This window comes from Cydia pomonella, unplaced genomic scaffold (assembly GCF_033807575.1).
Source record: "Cydia pomonella isolate Wapato2018A unplaced genomic scaffold, ilCydPomo1 PGA_scaffold_143, whole genome shotgun sequence".
NCBI lineage: Eukaryota > Metazoa > Arthropoda > Insecta > Lepidoptera > Tortricidae > Cydia > Cydia pomonella.
This window is the reverse complement of record NW_026907786.1, coordinates 223,117-245,994: the sequence shown is the minus strand read 5'-3', so window position 1 is coordinate 245,994 and position 22,878 is coordinate 223,117. Positions and strand designations below refer to the sequence as shown.

Sequence of the window (22,878 nt, the reverse complement as noted above, 5' to 3'; positions counted from 1 at the left end):
CGGTGATCAGGAGAACTGTCCGAACACATTGATACCGGTTGTGGGTAAGGCCGAGCTGAGTCAATTAAATCTGGCCTCGGAGCGGCTTGGCGACCGTACTATTTGATACTTTTGTCATTAGTTTCTAGTTTTAATACGGTATCAAAAGTGTACTTTTTTTCAACTTCAAACCTAGGGTCCCACTTTGTCGCTTACATGGTCTATACACTTAAAATTGAGAAAAGATATAAAAACTAGGTTACAATGTGTAGCTGTAATGTTTTCTGAATAAGTAATGACATGAATGTTAATCTATAAGGTGTATGCGGGTAATTTCGGAAATTGGGTAATCCATTAAATCATTACTCGTTGTAATAAGAGTCCCTTTTCGAAAATATCTGCGACGTTTTATTATTTATTTTCCTTTAGGAACTACCCGAAATGAAGAGAGTAAAGAAAAACGTAACTTAGATTAATTATATTTTTATTACAGATAAATTGACATTATTAAGGTATTCAGAAATTATATTTGAACATGAATAAGTATTAGTTAATGACTTAGTCCGACCGAGATCTCGGTCTCGGCATTCTCGGCCAAAAATCGAGCCGAGATCTCGGTCTCGGCTCTCGGCCAACATGGGCCGAGATTCTTGCCGAGACCGAGACTAGGCAATGAGTTATCATTCGTGAATTTGAATTTTCCGCGCACGAGCGCCCCGCCGGGGTCTAAGCTACCCGCTGGTTGCATCGCCCGGTTGGTGTGACGTTTTTTGTGATTTTGATTGGTTTCGTACCCACATTTTAAGCCAATTACTTATCAAATAAAAGTGTTGGGATCGGATAGGCGCGGTTGCAAGTAATGACTTGTTCATGGGTCTTTTCATTTTGTGGTTGTTGTTATTGGTGAATCAATGAGTGTATATTGTTATCGGGATGTACAGGGCCGGATTTAGGGGAGGGCAACTGGGGCTACAGCCCGGGGCCCCCACAATAGAGACTTCGGAAAATTTACCATTTTATTTGGAAAATAATTTGGGGCCAAGGGGCCTCCACTCCTTTATTGCCCTAGGCCTCCAAACCTCTAAATCCGGCATTGGGGATGTAACTTAGATTAACTTGTTGTAAGTGGAAGATGACACTGGATATTTTGATACTAAATATATTTGTGTTAACGGGAAAAAGCAAAGCAGTACGTAAGTACAAAACGACACCTGTGGCGGATATTTTGGGTTACAATATAGAACTCTTTAATATTTTGATTATTATTGTTGTTCTTCTTTTTGTCCACATCCGTACTGAAAAAACCGGCCAAGTGCGTGTCTGACCACGCATAATGGAAGATTCCGTACCTTCATACAATACAAAAAAGCCGTACAAGCAAAAGAGCTTATGTTAGTGGCACTTTCGTGGTTTTAAAAAGATCAGGTTTTTTTTATAACTCTTAAATGGCTTAACCGACCATACTCAAAATAATTTTCCTGAAAAATTATTTGCTTATTAAGCTTTAGGGCCTACGCTAGCTGACGCGAACGCCCGCCGCGTGCGCACGCACGCGGGTGCTATTTGTAGGTGAAATCCGCCGCACGCGTCCGCTTCAGTTAGCGTTGCTCATACTATTTTTCGTTAACCCGCTCGTCCGCTCCGTGCACCCGCGCCAGCTAGCGGAGGCCCTTATTATTTAGATATTTTTTAATGGTTTTGCTCTCCCGGTTTAAAAGTTAGAGGGGATCACACTATTTTTTTTGGAGCGTTTATTTCCAAAAGTATTTACTTAATCAAAAAATTTTTTTTAGCCAACTTTATGTATTTTCAAAGACTTATCTAATGACGAGCCACATGATTTTTTTAAAACTTAGTTACACTTATATGGAGTATATATTAAAAAAAAAATCTTTCGTCTTTTTTTGTATTTTATAAATTCTCGGTCTCGGCCGAGAATCCCATTGAATCTCGGTCTCAGTCTCGGCCGTGACAAAAAAAGCGTTCTCGGTCGGACCTTAGTTAATGACAATAGCCACATGAAGGATGGCACCGCTTCCCGTCGACGCCGCAGCGGCAGCCGGCGCTGGTGTCGCCGCGGCCGCCCGGGCCCCAGCGCCGGCCGCGCGTCACCCAGCAGATCTCCGTCTTGCAGGCCGAACATTTGATCCAATCGCAACCCCACTTCTTCGTTATTATTGCACTGCACTCCGGACACTCAAGAGCTTCCCCGCGCGATATCAGCGTGTTGAGGAATGCCCTGGTTCCTTCGTCAGTTTCTTCCGGCTCCCGGTTGGCGGCTTCGACGGCTTGCTGCTTTGCGCGATACTGTTCACAAGTGTCGCCCTCGTGAATGGCCTGGAAATAAAGTAAAAATAATGTGAGCACAGTTGTCACCTGTTTCAGTTTGTCAAAAAATTTCGAACGAGTCACTAATATTTATTCTACTCGTCGACTGTAGGTAATGGTTGAATTAAGACTTCGTGAACCAAACTGAAATCGCATCGCATACCTAATACTTTTCACTATGGGCACAGAATAACTAATAGTACTACCGTAATGGGCTCCTGACTCAACTGAAATATTCATAAGCCGCTGTAGTCAACTATAGTTCAAATTGATTATTTATGAAACGGGCATATGACACCCTTAAAATAGCTATATCCATAGAATACGAACACCTCTTAGTTCATGTTAGTCTCCATAGGCTACTGTGGCTAAAATCGAGCAAACAATCTAACCAAAACTTGACTTTAGCAATGATCAAGTAACAGAGCCTCATGAGTTACGAGGTGTCGTTGACGCCGGGCGTCTATGAAGGTATCGCGGCTGCTCGCGTATCTTAGCTGTAATCTTTTTACTTTTAAGTATTAGTTAGTTGACTCATAAAAAAGGTATTGTATACAATAAGTGATATACTTAGTTAGGTCATAAGTTCCGTCACACAGGTTTTGACTGATAAAATGTAATAAAAAGCTTTTAATAAAAAAAGTTAACCATGATTTGAAAGCTTGTTTTATACTGATCAAAACGTAATATAATTAGTTTAAAATTTAGATCGCGTCTTTATTTACTATTTGTTTACTTCAGGATTTTCGTTAGACGCGAATACGCGGCTGGATTGTGAAAAATTATACTTTTCTCCAATATACTCGGAAATGTTCACCTTATTGTAGCAAAAGTAGTACGGGAAGTTCTTCGTTATGGTCAAACTCAAATTAAAAAAAATTCAAACCATTATTGTCGTGTTTAAGCGGACGGGAAGTTATTACTGGGCTATAACCGCGAAAATCGAAGGTCGTCAATTGCGGGCATTATTCTCGGTCACTCTAATTACGTTTTAGTGGGAGTAAAAGAGAAAGATCCCCGCAATTTGCGAATTTCTGTTTTCGCGGTAGGCCCCCTGTATTGTTTTTTACTTTTTAAAAACATGTATCCACTAAGAAACACGCAATCAGCCAATTAATTATATAGCCGCGGGCCGCGTCTACACTCTTGTTCACGCCAGCACTGCGTGAAGACCGGATGACGATTTCGGGCTGCGGGACGCGGGGCGCAGCCGGCACCGGCGCCGCAGCGGCGCGGCTGCGGCCGCCTCCCACTCCACCAACGACGCACACAACAACATGTCGCGTCCGCGCATCAAGCGCCTTTATTTTTTACATTTTTTTAATATACATTTTTACTGTTTTCAGGGTTGTTTTTGTTGCTGCTCCGTCATCAGCCCCAATCCTGGACACTCTACAACGGTCTTACTGTAAGACCGTCGTGTATGATCGTGCAATACTGCTTGATAAAATCAAAGACTATATAACTTTTATATTTTTTTAAAGATCTCGTGCGTGCTCATACAGCTTATATTGCACAATTATATTGAATGAACGAATATTGAATGGTACTGAATGGCAGATTAAGTTGTGCCTTTAACTTTAATAATTGAAGAGAGAAATTGTTTTGGACGTTTTTGGTGTGAAGGTTCGATTTGAGTGCTGGTTGATGCTTAAATTATGATTATTTTACCTTATTTCCTCGTATGTTTGGAGAAAAGCACTATAAAGCCTCGGCTGGAACAGCAATTCGTGGATTCGTCTTCTTTGTCGGACTCCGCGTCGCGTCATCCGACAAATTCGAGACTCATCCTCGAATTGCTCTTTCCCGGCCTCTGCAATAATGTACTATTATAAAAGGCAGTAAAAATCAGTGTCATATTAATGACATAGGTACAATTGTTTATTTGTATGAACCTACTTTAATAGAACGTTATTTTGTCACCAGCATTTAGTTCTCCGACAAGTCTGTATTTCAGCTATTACCCTTCAAACTTAAGGTACTTTTCAGTGACACGCTAATTTTTGACTGCCATCCAACGAGTAGGTTTGGTAAATCACGTACATGCCATTATGGCAATACAATATACATGAATTTTATTGTAAATAATTCAGCATTAAATACCCTTTCAACCCATATATATCTTATACCTTTAAACGAGCAATTCTTGTATATATATATGTATATATATTTCTGTGATCTCGGAAACGGCTCTAACGATTTCGCTGAAATTTGGTATATGGGGGTTTTTGGGGGTATACAATCTATCTAAATTAGTCTTATGTTTGGGAAAACGCGTGTATTCGAGTTTTCATGCGTTTTTCTTTCGACGCAGAATATGGTCGCTAATTTCGTGTTGCCGGCCTTTGTTCGTCTGGTCCAGCGGGTTAAGACGCGGACTGCTAAACGAGTGTTACGGCTTCGAATCTCGCCCGGTGGCTAACTTTTTTTTTTATATGTTCAAGTTTATATATAATTTTTTAATTTTTATTGTTTTAGACAAGTTTAATTTAGTAAAAAAATGACCTATGTAATAAGAGAAATTGACAATAGATGGCGTTACTCTGTGACAAGTGATGTAAGGTTAAAATCGATTGTAAATAATAATAATTGTCAGTTCACATTTTACTTTTTAAGTTTATGTAGATTATCACCTATACACCACCATATTACAATAAATAGTTATAACCGAGCAAAGCTCGGTCGCCCAGGTACTATGACAATAAGGGATCTGTACCGATAGCTTTTTAACCGACTTCAATTTCATAGAATAGAATTTCATAGGTTCTGTATTCGGTTGTGGCTATTTTTTTTTATGTACGTTCACCGACTACTCCGACACCCGTGGTCCGATTTCAGTAATTCTTTTTTTGTTTGAAAGGAGTTACTTCCAAGTTGGTCCCATTTTAATTTGGTTCTGATCTGATGATGGGATCCATGAGGAATGGAATGGAAATGGATGGTATGGTGATTTTGGTGTTTTCTTGCAAATCGAGCAGTTCCTCTCAAATACCATCAATTTGATGAAATGGATCTGATGATGATGATTTTGTTTAATGACAATGATGAAGATTTTTTTGTATGTACGTTCACCGATTACTCCGACACCCGTGGTCCGATTTGAGAATTCTTTTTTTGTTTGAAGTAAGTTACCTTCAAGGTGGTCTTATAATATTTTTGGTTCTGATCTGATGATGGAATCCATGAGGAATAGAGGGAACTCCTCAATGTTTAAAGGCACAGGTATGGTGATTCGACTGTATTCTTAAGAAACTCAAGCATTTCCTCTCGAAAACTACCAATTTGATGTAGTGCAACTGTAGCCTTACCACGAGTTTGACTCTACATATTAGCTGACGTGTTCGTAACATACTTTCCGATACATCTCGCTCGCACTAATAGGATGCCAGTATGAGCGAGATGCATAGAAAGTAAGTTACACTAGCGAATATGTCAGAGTCAAACTCGTGGTAAGACTAATTACTGATTATGAAGACCACGGGCGATATGTGGAACTTCCCTCTTATAATTGGGTATATTATGATTTCTGATGTAGGTAGTGTTGGAAATAAGATGTGAGGGGTAGATGTGAGAGGTTTGTGAGGTAGACGGTGGTAATAAAGGTAGACGAGGGTCTGTGGTTGGGGGTTGTGGGGTTGGGGCTCGAGTCAGAGTTTGAGAGGTTAGGGGGTTGAGGGGGCGGTGAGTTGATGAGTCGGGGAAGGAGGGGTTGGGAGTTGAGGAATCGGGGGGTAGGAGATGAGTGGCCGGAGGTTGGAAGTAGAGGAATTGGGGGTTAGGATTAGGAGTTAAATGGTCAGGGGTTGAGGGGTCGGGGAATGGTGGTTGAATGTTCGGTGGTTCAGGGTCAAGGGTTTCAGTGATCAGTGGCGAGGGGGAGGATCGATTTAGAATAGTAGTAGTAGGAATGAATTCCCGAGGAAAATCCTGATTATTTATGAAAGTTAACGACTTAAGTGTAAAACATGATTGTGATTTTCATTCATGCGTCACGCGTCACTCATAATCTTAAAATTAACTAAAAATGGTAAAATAAAAACCTGCAATGCAACTACGGCAAAAATACGATCTATATCCATTCGGATAGCCAGGCGGCACTCTTAGCCCTAACCTCTGATGTTACTACATCAAGGCTGATCGAGAACTGCAGGCAGCTACTGAACAACCTTGATGGAGCCAGGAACAAGGTTGTTCTACGTTGGGTCCCGGTCCCGGGGCATGCGGGTATCGCTGGAAACGAAAAGGCCGACGAACTCGCGCGAGCAGGGGCTAAGGGAAAGAACTTCAGTCCTGAGCCTTTTTGTGGTATTCCCAAAAGCCTAACGCGCCTCACCCTAAAGACCTATACCCTAATTTATAATTAAATTCCATCAAATCTACCAAGAAATGTCACTGTCACAATGACATCTGTCAACGTCAGTATGACAGACCAGATGTCATCAACCTTTTTGGAATCATAAAAAATATTATTACGAACATAATAAACCGTTTTTGTATGGAATACAGAAATTACGTCAAAATATGTGACCGAAACCCGGTTTCACCCGGTCACTCCATTTTCTATTCCTTTAAGGAAACGCTGCCAACTACATAAATGAAGGGTTTTTGTTAAATGTGTCGCCTATATTTCGACTCCTAGATGTTTGTTATGTTAGTTATGTATATAACTAAATATTTATTCACTATACGTACAAAATTACGCACTTAATCTTTAAGCACTTATAATTTATACAGTACAAGCCTTACTCAGTTGGGGACTAGAGTATTTTTAAAACATGCTGGGTGAGGTGGTATCTCCATACAATTTCTTTTTAAAATGCCAAATTTCGCAAAATTGTATTTAGATGACATCTGTTCTTTTCTGATTACCCTTTCTGTTTGAAAAATACTACAAGTAACAGACGTCAGATGCCAAATGAAGTGACAACTTGACTTGACAAGTGAGTATCGTGGCCGGCGTAAATCTATCATGGTAACTATGGAGTGTGGAATTAAGAGGAGTGGCATCTCTTATGGTAGAACTGTTGCAAAGGTGTCCAGCTGTCAGCTATAAATAATAGTTCCAAATCTCTCCAGAGTAGCGCTAGAGTAGCTAAGAACCTAGGCTCTATTGACGGAGTGAAGTGCGCTGTCTATGGTTTGATTTTATTGTTCAAGTATTCTAGGTATTGTAGCGCCACCTATTTAAAGTTTTTTGATGACTCTTTTTGGTATATGGAGATTTATTTCCTTACATCCACCTTCCGTAATGGTAACCATAACGGCGTATTACACTATTCTATAGTTGTCGTTTTCGAATTTACGTTTTAAGGTATAGAAATAATACTAATACTACACATCTTAAGACGATAATGTTATTATATTAAAACGGAATACCTAATGTTGTTTAGACCTGAAGTATTGCCATTTCAAAACGAACATTTCTACCTCAAAATAGTTTAAATTCAATATTAATTTATGGGACTGCTTTTTTAATAAGTCTAATTATTTGAGCTTAGCATTTAAGTGTTGTATTTCAAATTAGTAGTAAATGATTTATTTACGTGCATTCTTTCGCCAATAATATATTTAATATTTATGGACCGTTTCATTTTACTGGCAACACAGTGGTAAATATGATGGAATTTAATTATGATTCAGGGTATACTGTCACTACAAAACCATTCAACTCTGGAGAGAAACTACAGGCTTGAATTATTCCAAGGCGCTTATCAAGGCCTTTAGCAAAAAGGCGGCCTCGAACGCCTTAGCGCCGTCTAGAAACCAACTACGCAACTTGGTAAGGGTGCTTACTAGGCTCTGCGGCCTAAATAAGCACATGCTCACTATGGGGAAACGTGACATGGGGCGGTGCAGACTCTGTATGGAGGCAGAGGAGACGCTTTTGCACATCCTCGCAGAATGCCCTTGCCTAATGCGCACTCGTGACTCAATCCTGGGCGGACACTTATTGCGTCCGGAGGAGTTAGGGTCTCTCGAGATCAAGATCCTGCAGCTGTTTGAAGTTGCAGGTTTGGATCGAGAGTTGTAGTAGGTGGCGACCACAATAGATCAGGAATGGTCGTATATTTAGGCTGTAGAGCCTTACATAGCCCCTGACAAGGAAGAAGAAGAAGAAGAAGGCCACTCAGCTAGCTTCGTGTACATAACACGGTACTATAGAGCCACTCGATGAACTCACAGCCTAAATCGATTGCACGAATTGAATTGATTTATATAAATGCAATGTTTTGGTTATACCTGACATGAAACGCAGTTTGTCCGCTTGCAAACAGGGCAGGGGAACCTCGTAACACCCGGTTCACACAGCGCCCATCCCTGGCAGTCGGCTGTTCGACAGTGGAATGCGTTTCGAGTGCCGCTCTCCGCGGCAGCCAGTCCTCTCGCCAACCATCGCTCATATTCCTCTAGAGATACAAGTGCACGGATTTCCCGCTCCTGCAGAAACCCAGGGCAGCCCATGGCGGGGCATGAAACTGCTGGCTCCTCGGAGTGCTTCACGACGTCTGAGAGACACTCCATGCAGAACATGTGAACGCATTCTCTTAGAACCGCCCCTTTGCCGGGTTGGTAATTCTCCATACAAACTCCACACTCAAACACTTCAGCATTCGGAACAAGAGCGCGGCGCTCCAGAAGGACTAATTCGGCATATACATCAGTTGCTTTGTTTTCTCCATTTGGTTGGTCTACGTTCTGATTCTTTCCCTCTGTTTTATTATTTGAAGAAGATCCCAGGCGCACATCACTTTGCTTATTTGTATCTGAAAGAGAAAAGTAAAAATCTTTGAAAATCAACAGAGGAAAGTTATGAAAATTCAATTTAATTCAATTATTTGCTTACCTGGCTCCACCAAGCAGAGATAAAACGGCGCGTCAAACTTCGGGCCAGCCAGCGTATTGAGGGGCGTGCTGTCGTCGGTGCATAGAGTCCTTCCCACGATCCACCGTTGTAAGTGGGCCGCCAGACCAAATGACGCGTTCGCTTGACGCCGCAAATCGCCCATTACGGATACCCGGGGCATATTAATCCGTATAGGCCCCCTAGCCGCTTCTCTATCTTCAATCCATACTTCTATCCTAATTAATGAAATAAGAGTATCTACTTAGGTTTATTTAATTATCTAGGTACCTTATCATTACAGGAAAAGCAGGCACAAAATAACTTACGAAACGTTATCATTTCCGGCTGCATCCTTTTTATTAGATGTTGAGGGTTCGTTTATTTTACGTTCGTTATAGACTGGTATATTTTCCAATACTTCAGATTTAGGCTGCATAGGGGCTGGTTTCTTTTCAATCAGAGTTTTACTTGATGATGCTGCAATATTATCAGGCGATGTGGTGTTTGATTTCTTAGGATCATTTGGTTGTGTTGTGTCTTCCATCTGTGTCTTGTTAGAGACAGAATCATTGGTTTTCTTAATTGGGTCAGTTAATGATGTAGACGGTGCACCAACAATTTGTGATGAAAATGACAGTACGGAACAGGATAGTCTTAATTGCGCTAGCTTTGCGGCGGCATCAGCAGCCGCTCTTTCATCTCCTTTAGCGATGGACTGTTCAAGCTGGTTAATCAAATCTCTTCTTCTTGAATGGAGATCTAATTTCGGTATTTCACCGGATACTTTATATGGCGCATTTTGAGAGAGTGATTTCTTCTGCTGGTTTCCGATATTATCAATATTCATTCGTTTATCATGTACAGACGGGCCAGGAGCTGAAAATGTTTTTGTTTGGGGGCCAGATGAAGAGATTCCAAAGGAAGCTGAACTTGTGGGAAGTAAGGGTGTCCCATTATTTATTTCTGCATCAGGTTTTAAACTACTTAGCTTATTGTTAACATCTTGGTCTTTTATAATTGTTATATTTCGTTTACACTTAGCAGCAATATCAAAAACTACATTCGAAGAAGTTTGCGTTGTACTGGTTGCTTTTAGCGGTTTTTGCGTTGTTTGTTCTTGAGTCTTATGCTCAGCTTTTTGCCCTGAAGTGGCAGTCGCAGCAACTAAGGGTTTTGCTTCGTGTTCTGCTGTTGTTGTTTGGTTACTATAAGATCTCTGATCCTGGGTTCCAAATTGTAAGTTGTGTGGTATTTTTTGTAATTGTTTTTCAATTGTTGGGCTTGAATTTAGTAATGAGGATATTTTTAATGGTACCTTTGAAGGAGCATTGCCAGATGTGGAAGAATCACTGTCAATCTTATATTTACTTTCAGGGATAATCGAGTGTTTTGTGGCTGAATTTGACTTAGTAATAATATTTTTATCGTCGAAAGCAGTAGGCGAATTCATACTTAATTTTCCTTGTTTGGTTTCCGCAATTCTAAAATGTTCTAATTTTACTATATCCCTGGAAGGTATATGTTGTAACACTATTGGTTGTGTTACTACAGCTGTTTCCGTGGCCGATGTCGATACTGTGTTGGTAACGAACATTGCATCTTTATTTCTACTTTCTTCTTCGATATTTACTGATGTACTGTTGGTATCGTGTATTACTTTTTCTTCTTTTATTTTAGTTCCTATTCTAAGAGTAGGAGCTTCTACAACAGAAGGCTTTGAAATTTCTTTATGATTATTTATTTTATTATCATTAACCTCGTGTTTAGCTCTCTTAGGTAAGGAATTCTTAATCTCTTTAAGCATTTCTTTTAATTTTTGTTTTTCTTCAACTACGTTTACTCCGCTCGCCGAGGCAACATTTGTCATTACTGTTTGTGTATTACTAGAAGCTCTATTGGCTAAACGACGATCATTGACATTTTTGTTTAATTGTATTTTCTGTTCAGTTATACAATATCCGCATGTTACGACAGAATCATTATATTTTCGAAGACACCTTGTGCAGAACCACATGTCTCCTTTGGACGGTGTCACTAGTTCTCTGGACGTCCCCGCGGCCCTTTCATTACTTCGATCTAAAGCTTTTAATTTACACGACTCTATTATTTCAGCGGCCTGCTTGTCCAGCTCACTTATACTGGGCAGTATCCTTTCAGGAACGGTGTCGACGGCCGAATTCCTCTTTCTGCCCTCAAAAATCTGTTTCAAGAAACTTTTTTCCGTTCGCGGTTTAGAATCTTTATTTTCTTTCTTAATATATTTTTCTGGTTTGCAATCCATGCTTTCGGTTCTCCGCAAAGCGGGATTGACTAAATCTGTATCTGTTTGGACTAGAAGCGGTTCCTCGGGTATCGGAGCGTTCCTGCCGAGCTCACTGAGCGGCCGTCGAGGAGGCTGTGGCGCGGGGCGCTTGCGGGAGCGGCGCGGCGCCCCGAGGGTGGCGGAGCGGGCGGGGGGCGCCGGCGCCCGTCGCTTGCCGGGCACGTGCGCCGCACGCCGCTGCACACACTCGCTTGTGGCTCGGCGCTCCCTCTCCTTCCAGTTGTTCTCGCTGGATTTACGCGCCGGAGGTAGGCTAAAAGCGTCGTAACCGTTATCTCCCCTGAAGAGTCCGTATTTGCGATGGAGCGTGAGATCGCGGTCGTGCTGCAGTCTGGAGTTCCTGTCGCGTAAGCGCTTCTTGTAGGAGTCGGTCGCGGGACCGGGCGGGGGCAGGAGAACGGGGGCGGCGGGGTGGCGGTAGCGGTCGGGTGATAGAAAGGCGATGCTGGCGACGGTGCGGTCGGAGCCGACGCTGGAGAGGCTGTCGCTGGAGGCGCCCGAGTCGTCGCGGCGTAGCCACGAGATGAGCGACCACAGCCCGCCCGACAGCGGCCGCGCGCGCCCGGCCTCCGCCTCCAATGCCGCGCCGCTCATCACACCACTGAAAAACAATAGGTACACATCTTTTCAAATGATGCTTGAGAATAAATAAACGAACTAAAAATGTCAATCAATTACAACAATATATGAATCGTTATAATATATTATATATGAATCGTTTAAAATATGTATAATTATTGAAACTTTAAATAAAACAATTTAAGCCGGTTATTTGTATTGATATACCTAATTAAACAAAATAAAACCGGCCGAGAGCATGTCGGGCCACGCTCAGTGTAGGGTTCCGTAGTTACTCTTCCGTCACAATAAGCTAAACTGGAGCTTAAAGTATGGTAGATTGTTAACCAAGGGATGAACTGTGGGTGTACGTCTTTTTACTATGAAGGGGAAACTTTTTGCGATAACTCAAAAACAGCAAAACTGATCATATCCGCTATAGTTTTCATTTAATGTCTTTCTTAAGCTCTACTTCCAAGACTTTTTTCATATTTTTTGGACCTATGGTTCAAAAGTTAGAGGGGGGGGGACACATCTTTTTTTCTTTCGGAGCGATTATCTCCGAATATATTCACTTTATCAAAAAATGTTTCTCGAAAACCCCTATTAGTTTTGAAAGACCTTTCCAACGAACCCCACACTCTAGGGTTGAAGCGAAAAAAAAATTTCACCCCCACTTTACGTGTAGGGGAGGTACCCTAAAAAAAATTAAATTTTTAGATTTTATTGTACGACTTTGTCGGCTTTATTGATTTATATATCCATGCCAAATTTCAGCTTTCTAGCACTAACGACCACGGAGCAAAGCCTCGGACAGACAGACAGACAGACAGACAGACAGACAGACAGACAGACAGACAGACAGACGGACATGGCGAAACTATAAGGGTTCCTAGTTGACTACGGAACCCTAAAAAAGGTAATATCCCGATATTCTCTTTTTATTACCTACTCATTTTCAGAATTCTTTAGTCTCGGGACAAATTTCTGGATTTTTTTTAATACCACGACGGTGGCAAACAGATATACGGCCCGCCTGGTGGTAAGCAGTCACCGCAGCCTATGGACGCCTGCAACTCCAGAGGTGTTACACGCGCGTTGCCGACCGTTTAAAAACCTGTACACTCCTTTTTTGAAGAACACTATACTGTAGACCCTCGGAAAACCTCGGAAGGGAGCTCATTCCACAGCCGGAGCGTCCGCGGGAGGAAGTTCCTCTTGAAACGCACAGTACGCGATCATTTAGGTTCTAAGGTGTGAGGATGAACACCCTGCCGACGGCGACCGGTGCGATGATAGAAAGTGGCCGTTGGCATCATGTCAAACAATTCCTCAAAGCACAGGCCATTGTACAAGCGGTAGAACACACACAAGGAGACAAAATCTCTCCTTAGGCTTAATAGGTTCAATACCGCTTGTGAGTTTGGGATCGTCACTTTGGACTGAGTCAAAGGGTCCAAGCTGGCATGCAGGTGCTCCTGCCCAAAGGTGACAGCAATACTCCATATGGGATCTGACTTGCGATTTATATAGCAGCAGTCTTTGCCCCGGAGTAAATTATCGCCTCGCTTTATTGAGCACACCGAGTTTTTTGGATAAATGATTTAATTAAAATAAGTAGGTATTTTAATAACTATAAAAAAAATATTAGGTACCTTCACTTCACTATTACCTATGCAATAGTAACACAATAGAAATGATATCGTCATAAATGAATAGGTACCTATTATCGTGTTGAAATAACAACATAAGCGTTTTATTTTTGTAGCAGGAAGATATAACACTTACCGACGAGCCGAAGAATGATGCACGGATGTAAATAGGCAAACTTCGAAACTAGAACATATTAGCCCCGTTTTCACACATCACGTCTAACCTCAAAGCAAATCCTTGAAATTAACTTTATCACTCCCATCACTTCAGTAATTACTGTTTTTTGATATTGTGATGCAAAGTAAGTTTTAAAGAGTAAAGTTCGTCAACAAAGCGGTTGGAAAGCTCGTAGCTTTGAACAAAGCATGGCGCGCGCGCTCGCGCTGCACTGGCTCGCGCCGCCGCCCGCCCAGGGACATTGTTCTACACGCTTACATAACGTAGCGAGTTTGGCGGCTTACGTTAACCATTATAAGCGCGCTCTTCGATTACGCACAACGACTACTGACGTCGCGATCACAGCAAAACTGGTCCACTGAGCGTGCGACTCGGTAAGCGACGGAAGCACGCGGTCAGCTATATTTAGCGGAACTTCGCGAGTGTTTTTGCTATTTTCATTTCATTCTTCTGCGCCCCGACCTCACTTAAATTTGGCTTCCTGCCGATTTTTATTCGACGTAGGGGATTGTTTAAAGCGGTCAAGCTACTGCTGAATACATTATTACAAGTTAGATTCCAATGCATTTTATGGGCATAATTTATTATGTAGGTACAAAGTAACATCATTTTGATTTCTAATATTTTCTAGGGCCATTTAGTACAGACAGTTTTTTTTTACCTATGTCGGAATTTGTACCTCGAGTATTAGTGTCCCGAATAAAGGTGATCGTAGAAAAATAATTTATCTAGAAAAAATGTCACTGACAAAAACAAAACACGTAAAAGAAATAGGTACCTATCTCGTAAAAAATCTATTCTCGGCTCATAAGTACATTCATGATTACTCCTAAAAAAAAACAATACCAAAAAATTACATCCGTCTGACCCAATTATTTTCGACCTTAGATGCGAAATGATGTGTCACACGTTGATATTGACTGAAAAAATTATTTCACTTTTAGTTACATGTATGGACTGCCCCCCTTAAAAACACATTTTTAATTTTAACTTCTAAATTTAATAGCAAGTCACAAAATACACCTGTTCCAAATGTCATTCTAATATACAAAATATATAATTATACCTTAGGTTTAGTTTTGGAGATAAATAAATGCCTGCAGCCTGTGACATACCTACGGAATTACGGACAGACGGACACGACGAAACTATAAGGATTCCATCTTGGACGCCGAACCTTAAAAAGGGTTACATTTGAATGTGTAGTTCGTGCCTAAAGACAGCTTTCAAGATTGTGAATTGAATACTGATTTCATAAAATGTGGACGGCGAGGCGGCGACGACAGCGCCGTTTTCTGAATGGAATTATTGGTTTTGTGGTGAAACAGGCCATCTGCTAGCGAAATCAACATTTTAAAATAACAAAAACGGATTTGTTGACTCACAAGATTCGGACTTCCGTGCGCAAATAACTTTTTTTAATAAAATTTCCTGCACTGTTTAGATACATGCATTATGGGGCGACTATAGACGTACCTATCCCGTAAAACTAAAAAACCGGCCAAATGCGATTCATACTCGCGCACGAAGGGTTCCGTTCCGTATCATCATCTATAAAAACGGCAAAAAATCATGTTTATTGTATGGGAGCCCCCTTAAATATTTATTTTACTCTGTTTTTTTAGTATTTGTTGTTATAGCAATAGATCATCTGTGAAAATTTCACTGTCTAACTATCACGGTTCATGAGATACGACCTGGCGACAAGCGGACGGACAGCGGAGTCTTAGTAATAGGGCCCCGTTTTACCCTTTGGGTACGGAACCCTAAAAACGAATATCAATGGTCACAAACCGTATTATAAATTCGTAAGCAAAAAGTAAAATCATAAGTAGGTAACAAGTATTTATATTTTTTACACATCTGTACGCACTTTGATCCAGGACCCGGGACACGTTTGACCTCATATTTACAGTTCAAATGCGGTATTTACAACCAAGTTATATTGCTTTTTCACTAGAGATGTACGAGAAACGAAACCTCTTACGAAACTACTGCTAAGCAACCTCTTTTAAAGAAGTGCTTGACTGATTGAAATCGAACTGTGATCACTACAAAGTTAATATTTGACTCGCTAAGACCATTTTGGTCGTGAGCGCTCACGGCAGGGCTAGGCGGTCTCGGGCGGCGCGGCCTTGGCGCGCGCGGAGTGCGCCTCGCCCGCGCCCGCCACCGCCAGCAGCGCGGCCGCCACGCGCGCCGTCAGCTCCGCCTGGCTCAGCTCGTGCGCCCAGGGCACGCGGCCCCACCGAGACAGCTGCAAACAAAACTACTTTTTATCTGACTGAGAAATGTATGAGAATATTTTCGAGTGTACGTATTAGGAACTTATTCAGGTATGTGCTCCTTAAGGTGTTTGTTAGGGCTAGTAGCTTTGCGAAATTAAGTTTAACCACATTTGATTATTGTGGAATATTATTGTTATGTATTGTTGTTTGTGGGAATTTTTAATTATTAATAGTTTCATTGTCATTACTTTTTGTATACGAGTAGGTGCTAATATAGTCTAAGGAATTGTAACTAACATTTTTCTTTATGGGCCCCCGGCCTGAAATAAACGAATAAGTAGAACTTAATTTAATTAAGTAGACACTTGTTACATTTTTTTTTAATTATTTTATGCTACTAGAATTTCTCGTAATAAAACACTAACCTGGTACTCTTCCTCGAGGCGGCACAGCAACACTGCCTGTTTCGGCTCCAGATGACGCTCCACGCACGCAATCATCAGTATGGGGGACTTCAGGGCTTCTACGCCGAAATAAATTGCTACAACAATATTTGTTAAAAACTGTTACAACTGCTACAATTGTTAAAACAATTCAAATCAATAGTTTCCAAGACAATCTACTATAAATATATATATATGGAACCCAAGAAGTGATAAAAGTGGCAAACGAGAAACAATTTTTGTCTTTTTAATTAAGTCTTTTTAATTATTGTAATAAAGTACACCCGCCATTCTGACTGTCAGGATGGCGGGTGACCTGTTTTTTGATGATAACTTTAAGTGGCAGGAAAGAAAATATATATAAAAATTACATGTTTTTTTACGCGTTTGCACCAGCATTAGAGTTAGACCAATATAAGTCTGCAATGATTTTGATACCATAACTCGTGAGAATCAAGAGTGGCGGGTGTAATTAAATAAAATCAAATGAAAAGCATACCATATTTTTGTACCTAATTTGTACTATTTAGTACCTCGTTTAAAAAAAATTGTAAGTACCTCACGGTACTTAAAGTTATCATCAAAAAACAGGTCACCCGCCATCCTGACAGTCAGAATGGCGGGTGTACTTTATTACGCTATGATCCCGTGGTTATTGATAATTTCTATAAAAGCCAAATTTTTGTACCTTTTTTGTACCTTCACATTCAATTATAATATGAGCCATTTTATTTGTTGTTTCTAAGTTTTACTCATTTTATATTTTGCTTGCTATTACAATTTTGCAGGCGTTATAATTTTTCACGTTATCAATCTCATTTTTAAGAAAAACGCAAAGGTACAATTATTTTAATTACGCCAGGATTTAGTACCTTTAATGTTTAATCTGTTAAGTTCAAATAAGTCAGAAAATCATGTCTTAGAAAAGAGCAGGCGCAATTTCAAAGAAATCTTCCTAAGAAAAATCATGCACTGTTCAAAATGTTCGTTTTTCACTGATTGTTGGCGATTAATCAAATAAAAGCCGCAAATTATGCGTGTTTGTCGGAATATTATTGTGATGAGACTGATGGGTTCTATACTTCCTTGGGGGATATCGATGATGTCCTTACTTTGCTGAACAATGCAAAGTACCATATATATTTCTTCTATGACTACGCCTAGTGGCTCTGTGAGATGTATTCCTGGCGATAAGATCGATATGCTTAAGCATGTAAAAAAAAAGAGACTTCGTTGAGTCATTTTTACAGCGTACTCACAATGGTCTTAAGCGCCATAGACCGTAATGGCACTTAAGTCCTTTACGCTATTTTTCCACCATATTGAACATTTTCCAAAAAACGAAACGACAGAAAAAATATATGTGGCTATTGAACCCGCTTACAAAATTTCACGAGAAACGGTTGAGATCTATTTATTCTTCTTCTTCTTTGTCGTTGTACTCTTTGCCATGGTAAACTGATGATGATGATGATGAATTTTGTTAGCATGGGCACTGCGCACCATCATATAAATGGCAGCCGGCCATCATTGTTTTTTTTTCATTATTGTTCCGGTTCAATTTTACTCATCAATTCGTGACGTATACCATTTGCAAGCATATTAAATGTACTCATATTACCCATATTACCCGGTTGTTTAAAATCTGAGTCGTGAAATTAACAACTTTAAAAATATTAAAGAAAATGTTACATTTTTACCTAAGAGGTTTGCTTAGTGACTGATAATTTGAGAAAGAGTCAATATAGTAAATATAGGGTGAAAGTTTTCAGAATAAAAATTATTTATTAAATTTCTAAAATTACCTTAGATTTTGTTACCATACAACTATAAACATATATGCCAGGACTCCAACCGGGCGATACAACCAACTGGTGGCTTAGAAACGGACGCTCGTGCGCGGTAAATTCAAATTCACCAATGGCTAGCTCATTACCTAGTACCAAGTAGCCAAAATGGGCCGAGATTCTTGCCGAGACCGAGATCTCGGTCCGATTTTAGGCCGAGATCAAAACCGAGATCTTGGTCAGACCTTAATACCCATACTTATGTTCTACAAAAGATTTTATAATATGTGCTAGATGCAAAGCTATTTACATGGATACAGTAATAAATATGAAAGTTATGTTAACTTTTTCATACAGATTACAATGGGCCCTTACACCATACAATTTAAATGAATATCTCAGGAGTAATAATTGTGGGCTTAAAGGCATACCCATATAACTATTTTAACATTATATACCGCGATGTGGATCCCAAACCCTGATCATAAGAATAAGTAAACAAAGATATACCATTAAGTGCAGGGAAGTCAAATGACAGAAAGTATCGTGCCAATACTGCTCGGGTGTCCGTAGCCACAGGTGGGAGTGTCAAGCCCTTGGATGTCTCTTGGGTAACATTGAATCTCTTTTGAAACCATTCTAGTACTGGTGTCCATTTCTTTGCTTGCAGTGCTCTTAATTCCTCTTCTTCCTATAAAATTACAAGGACTTTCTTATTTATTATAGTAGCTGGAAATCTTTTGAAAGTAGGATAATTTAAGGAGTAGTATAAGAGAGAGAGAAAGAGAGAGTACTTAGGATTTTTTATAACAGATTACATACTAAAATATACACTTAGTAAGATTTTAAACTTAAAAATATTTTTAAAATTGCCCAGTTTTATATGGTATACCATACAAAATATTTTAAGTATGATATGACATTAATGTACCAGTGCTTGGCACTGCACTATTAGTTGGTATCTTCAATATTATTCATTTAAGTTGCCATTTAACCTTTTATTTTTTTAGTTAAAATGATACACAGAATTACTTTACCTCTGAATGAAACAGGAGTGTGTCTGTAGGTAGAAAGTCAAGTAAATAACTAGCAATGTCATGTGAAGTCAACTTCCCAGGGTTGTCTATGGCTGTATTGCACAAAGCTGTCTGAAAATAAGTAGAAGAGTAATTATTTAAGGGTTTTTCATAAACACACTACAAGCCTCAATAAGTATGAAGGGTAGAGGTAAAGAAAGGATTAAACATTGATTAACTATCAATTAGTTATTAGTTTGTTTAATTTTATTCATAAAACATAAAACTGTGATACAAGTTTTTCTTTTTGTATGTAATCTAGTAACATGTATAAATGCCATACAATAAATAAATAATAAGGAGGTTAGTGTATTAGCTGTATAGATTAAGATGGATTGTGGTAGTGACGCCCCCTACACAGAGTTTTGTGTAATAATCCCTATTAGCGGACTGATCAATTTCACTCAGCAGAGAACTATGAATTTTACAGCAGAAGCAGTGAAATACGCCCTTATATATCATAATGCAAAGCACTCTTTAGACTTTACCAGGTGCATGGTGGGCTGTGTGATGTGTTCGAGCTGCGCGTCCCACTCGGCGGCGACGGCGCGCGCCAGCGGCTCGCTGCTCACCGACAGCACGCTGCCGTTCGGCGTCTTCAGTCGCCGGTGGTCCAGCGTCACTTCCCACTTGCTGTCGCTCTGGACGATGCCAGTGTTGCGGTAAAACCTCTTGCGGGTCACTATAATGGCAAATCACCAATATAAAATCCAGGCCAAAATGTAACATGATGATGATGTAAACTGATGCAAATTTATTTAGTGATTGTCTATTATTAGTCTAATCTAGATTATATTATATTGGAAAGACATATAAAGTGTAAAAAAGTAAATTTTTAAAAATTCTAACCATAATGTTGACGAGGGAAGAATTCGGTAAGACGCGCTCTAATTAAACTAGAGAATGACTTTGTTGTAAACGCCTGCATTTTCAAAATAACTTATTAATACTTTATGTGTAGAAATTATTTTAGTTGCATATTTATAAGAACATTTTTTTACTTGAAGCACAGACTCATAAGAGATACTGAAGAACGTAGTGACTATTTGCTTTTTTTTTTTTTTTTTTTTAATGGCTTCGCGCTCCTGGCGCATTCAGCCAGACGAGTAAAACGGGGAAACGGAATTAAGGATTACATTAAAATGGGTAGGACGGAATTTTGGAAAAGGATCAGGAAAAGGTTAATAATTCAAATAATTTAAAGTTTAATGTTGTGACGTGAAATAAAAGAATACAATGATTTAAATATATATGAAGATGAATCATTAATATACAGGAGTGTTGTAATAGATGTGGGAAACGGAACTTTTAAATCTGACAGCTGTCTTAATAATATAGAACGGTCATATAGGTTACAATTACCAGAAAGAAAAAAGCGCGGGAAACGTGAAACGCGGCGGTCCAGTTTTAGGTTTCTTGTAAATTTAATTTCCATTTTAATATTATAGATCAGGGAATCAGTAATTTGTATATAATTTTTCACATAGTTTGTATATATTGTTGTATTTGTATATATAATTAGTGTAATTTCGTCGTAGTTGGTAAGTTTTTTCGTATATATGTAATGGGGGATGACGATCCTCCCGACCCTGGAGGTGATAACCTCCAGGTCGGAAGTAATGTTATTATCGATTCAGCAATGGACACGGACTCTTCTGTGGGGAGCAGAAGTGAATTGAAAAGAAATAAGAGTCACAAAAGATGCAAAACATGTAATAAAAAAAGAAGGAAAAATAATGGCGGGGACTATTCGTGCGATTGTCAGAACATCATACAAGAAACCCAAGCTCCTTCAAACTCTAACATTCAGGTTACCAAAAACTCTTCGGATAACTTAAATACAAAAAATGACTCTTCTAATACCAAGGTTGGCAGGAATTTATTTTCATCTTCCGATGTTGCTCCCTTCACGGTGCACGTACAAATGAAACAAACAGATGCAAAATCATCTCTGCACCCGGTGTCCTTTGGGAAATTTTTACTAAAAAAAGGCTTCAGAAACATTATAAATGGAAGTGTTAAGCGCATTGGTAGGACACGTATAGCGATGTCGTTTTCAAATTACGTTGACGCAAACTTATTTGTTACTGATACGTGTCTTGAATCAGAAAATCTTACCGCATACATTCCGTCGTTTTCTGTGACCCGTATGGGCTTGGTTCGAGGTATTCCAGCACAGTGGTCGGAGGAGGAAATAGTTTCCAACATTTCCGTGCCCATGGGGTGTGGAAAAGTATTAAAAGTACGACGTTTGAACCACAGAGTTGTGGTTAACGGTTCTGTTACCTGGCAACCCTCAGAGACAGTTGTATTGACATTTGACGGTCAAGTATTACCGAAACGAGTCTTTTCATGCTACAACTCTCTTGCCGTTGAATTGTACATTTTTCCTACCATTCAATGCTTTTTATGCTGTAAATTTGGACATACCAAAAATAACTGTCGTTCGAAGCCTAAATGTTTCAAGTGCGGGGAAATGCATCCTGGAAATACCTGTGCAGTGGAGGAGGAGGATGCCATTTGCTGTTTATGCAATGGCTTTCACTTTGCCACAAACAGGTCATGCCCAGAACATGTAAGGCAAAAAGAAATTAAAGTCAGTATGGCAAATAACTGCATCTCCTATGGAGAAGCCGTTAAACTGCACCCAGCTATATCGAAATCGTTTGCTGATATGGTTAAGTCACAACCACATATACAATCAAATTTACCACATAATAGTGCTCAAAATTCAGTTACAAACCCTAGTTCGAATATGCGCCCTCCTAGCCATAGCAGCAGAAAAACTATTTTGTTGAAACCTCGTCCTTCTGTTAAAAAGACTACCCATGGCTATGATGTGGCTGCACATCGGGCCATAATAAGTGAATACTCCATCCCTTCTCCTGCAAATGGTTGTGCTCTACGTCAGAAAACAGAAAAGGAAGAACGACTAGTAATCGCTGAGTCTATTGAGGCCTTAAGAACTCTTTTGTCCAAGCCAAACCTTACTTTACCGTCCCACGTTGCCCCTATGATTGACTCTCTTACATTTGCAATTAAAAACAATGGACAATATAATACAATGGAATTGCAGAAGCATAATCAATAAAAAACATGATTTCATTCATTTACTAAATAAATTTAAACCTTGTGTTTTTGCCCTATCTGAGACATGGCTCAAGCCTGGAGCTCTTCTAAGAGCTACTGGCTATTCATGCCTCAGAGAGGACCGTCCTGACGGGTGGGGTGGAGTAGCTTTACTCGTCAGGAATTCTGAATCATTTTCATCTCTTCATCTCCCATCTCATAGTGATGATTTTTCAATTATTGCTGCCATTGTAAATAACATCTGCATCCTCTCTGTATATATTCCTCATCAATCATCTTCTATTTTTAATGAATTAGAACAAATAATTTCCTCTCTACCTAGGCCCTTGTTGATTCTAGGAGATTTCAATTCACACCATCAGTTTTGGGGCAGTTCAGTATCCAACTATAAT

At 39.9% G+C, this 22,878-nt stretch overlaps 2 protein-coding genes across 3 annotated transcripts; both read right to left on the bottom strand.

Annotated features, from left to right (window-relative positions):
- Positions 1 to 446: 446 nt before the first annotated feature.
- Positions 447 to 16,085, bottom strand: LOC133533259 (uncharacterized). 2 transcript variants are annotated; one of them, XM_061872216.1, is made up of 5 exons: positions 15,966 to 16,085; positions 9,478 to 12,075; positions 9,152 to 9,387; positions 8,548 to 9,071; positions 447 to 2,316 (listed from the first exon to the last, which is right to left on the bottom strand). In XM_061872216.1, exons 2-5 carry the CDS (start codon positions 12,066 to 12,068, stop codon positions 1,981 to 1,983), a joined length of 3,687 nt encoding a protein of 1,228 aa, XP_061728200.1. In that variant the 5' UTR covers positions 12,069 to 12,075; positions 15,966 to 16,085; the 3' UTR covers positions 447 to 1,980. The 2 variants fall into 2 exon arrangements, with proteins under 2 accessions (XP_061728200.1, XP_061728199.1); XM_061872215.1 differs by lacking the exon at positions 15,966 to 16,085 and adding an exon at positions 13,821 to 14,217.
- Positions 15,695 to 20,415, bottom strand: LOC133533260 (ATP synthase mitochondrial F1 complex assembly factor 2-like). Its single transcript, XM_061872217.1, has 6 exons — positions 20,246 to 20,415; positions 19,885 to 20,078; positions 19,358 to 19,468; positions 18,831 to 19,011; positions 16,516 to 16,631; positions 15,695 to 16,119 (listed from the first exon to the last, which is right to left on the bottom strand). The coding sequence occupies exons 1-6, from the start codon at positions 20,322 to 20,324 to the stop codon at positions 15,973 to 15,975; spliced, it is 828 nt and encodes a 275-aa protein (XP_061728201.1). The 5' UTR covers positions 20,325 to 20,415; the 3' UTR covers positions 15,695 to 15,972.
- Positions 20,416 to 22,878: the final 2,463 nt, after the last annotated feature.

Bases quoted from the DNA above. Each gene is read 5' to 3' on its own strand.
- LOC133533259 (XM_061872216.1), bottom strand. From the start codon at position 12,068: ATGAGCGGCGCGGCATTGGAGGCGGAGGCCGGGCGCGCGCGGCCGCTG. The intron at 9,388-9,477 runs GTAAGTTATTTT...TTCATTAATTAG, and splicing joins GCCGGAAATGATAACGTTTC to GATAGAAGTATGGATTGAAG. The intron at 2,317-8,547 runs GTATAACCAAAA...CTTTATTTCCAG, and splicing joins CAAACTGCGTTTCATGTCAG to GCCATTCACGAGGGCGACAC.
- LOC133533260 (XM_061872217.1), bottom strand. From the start codon at position 20,324: ATGCAGGCGTTTACAACAAAGTCATTCTCTAGTTTAATTAGAGCGCGT. The intron at 19,469-19,884 runs GTAAAGTCTAAA...ACTTATTTTCAG, and splicing joins CACAGCCCACCATGCACCTG to ACAGCTTTGTGCAATACAGC. The intron at 16,632-18,830 runs GTATATCTTTGT...ATATTGTTGTAG, and splicing joins TGACTTCCCTGCACTTAATG to CAATTTATTTCGGCGTAGAA.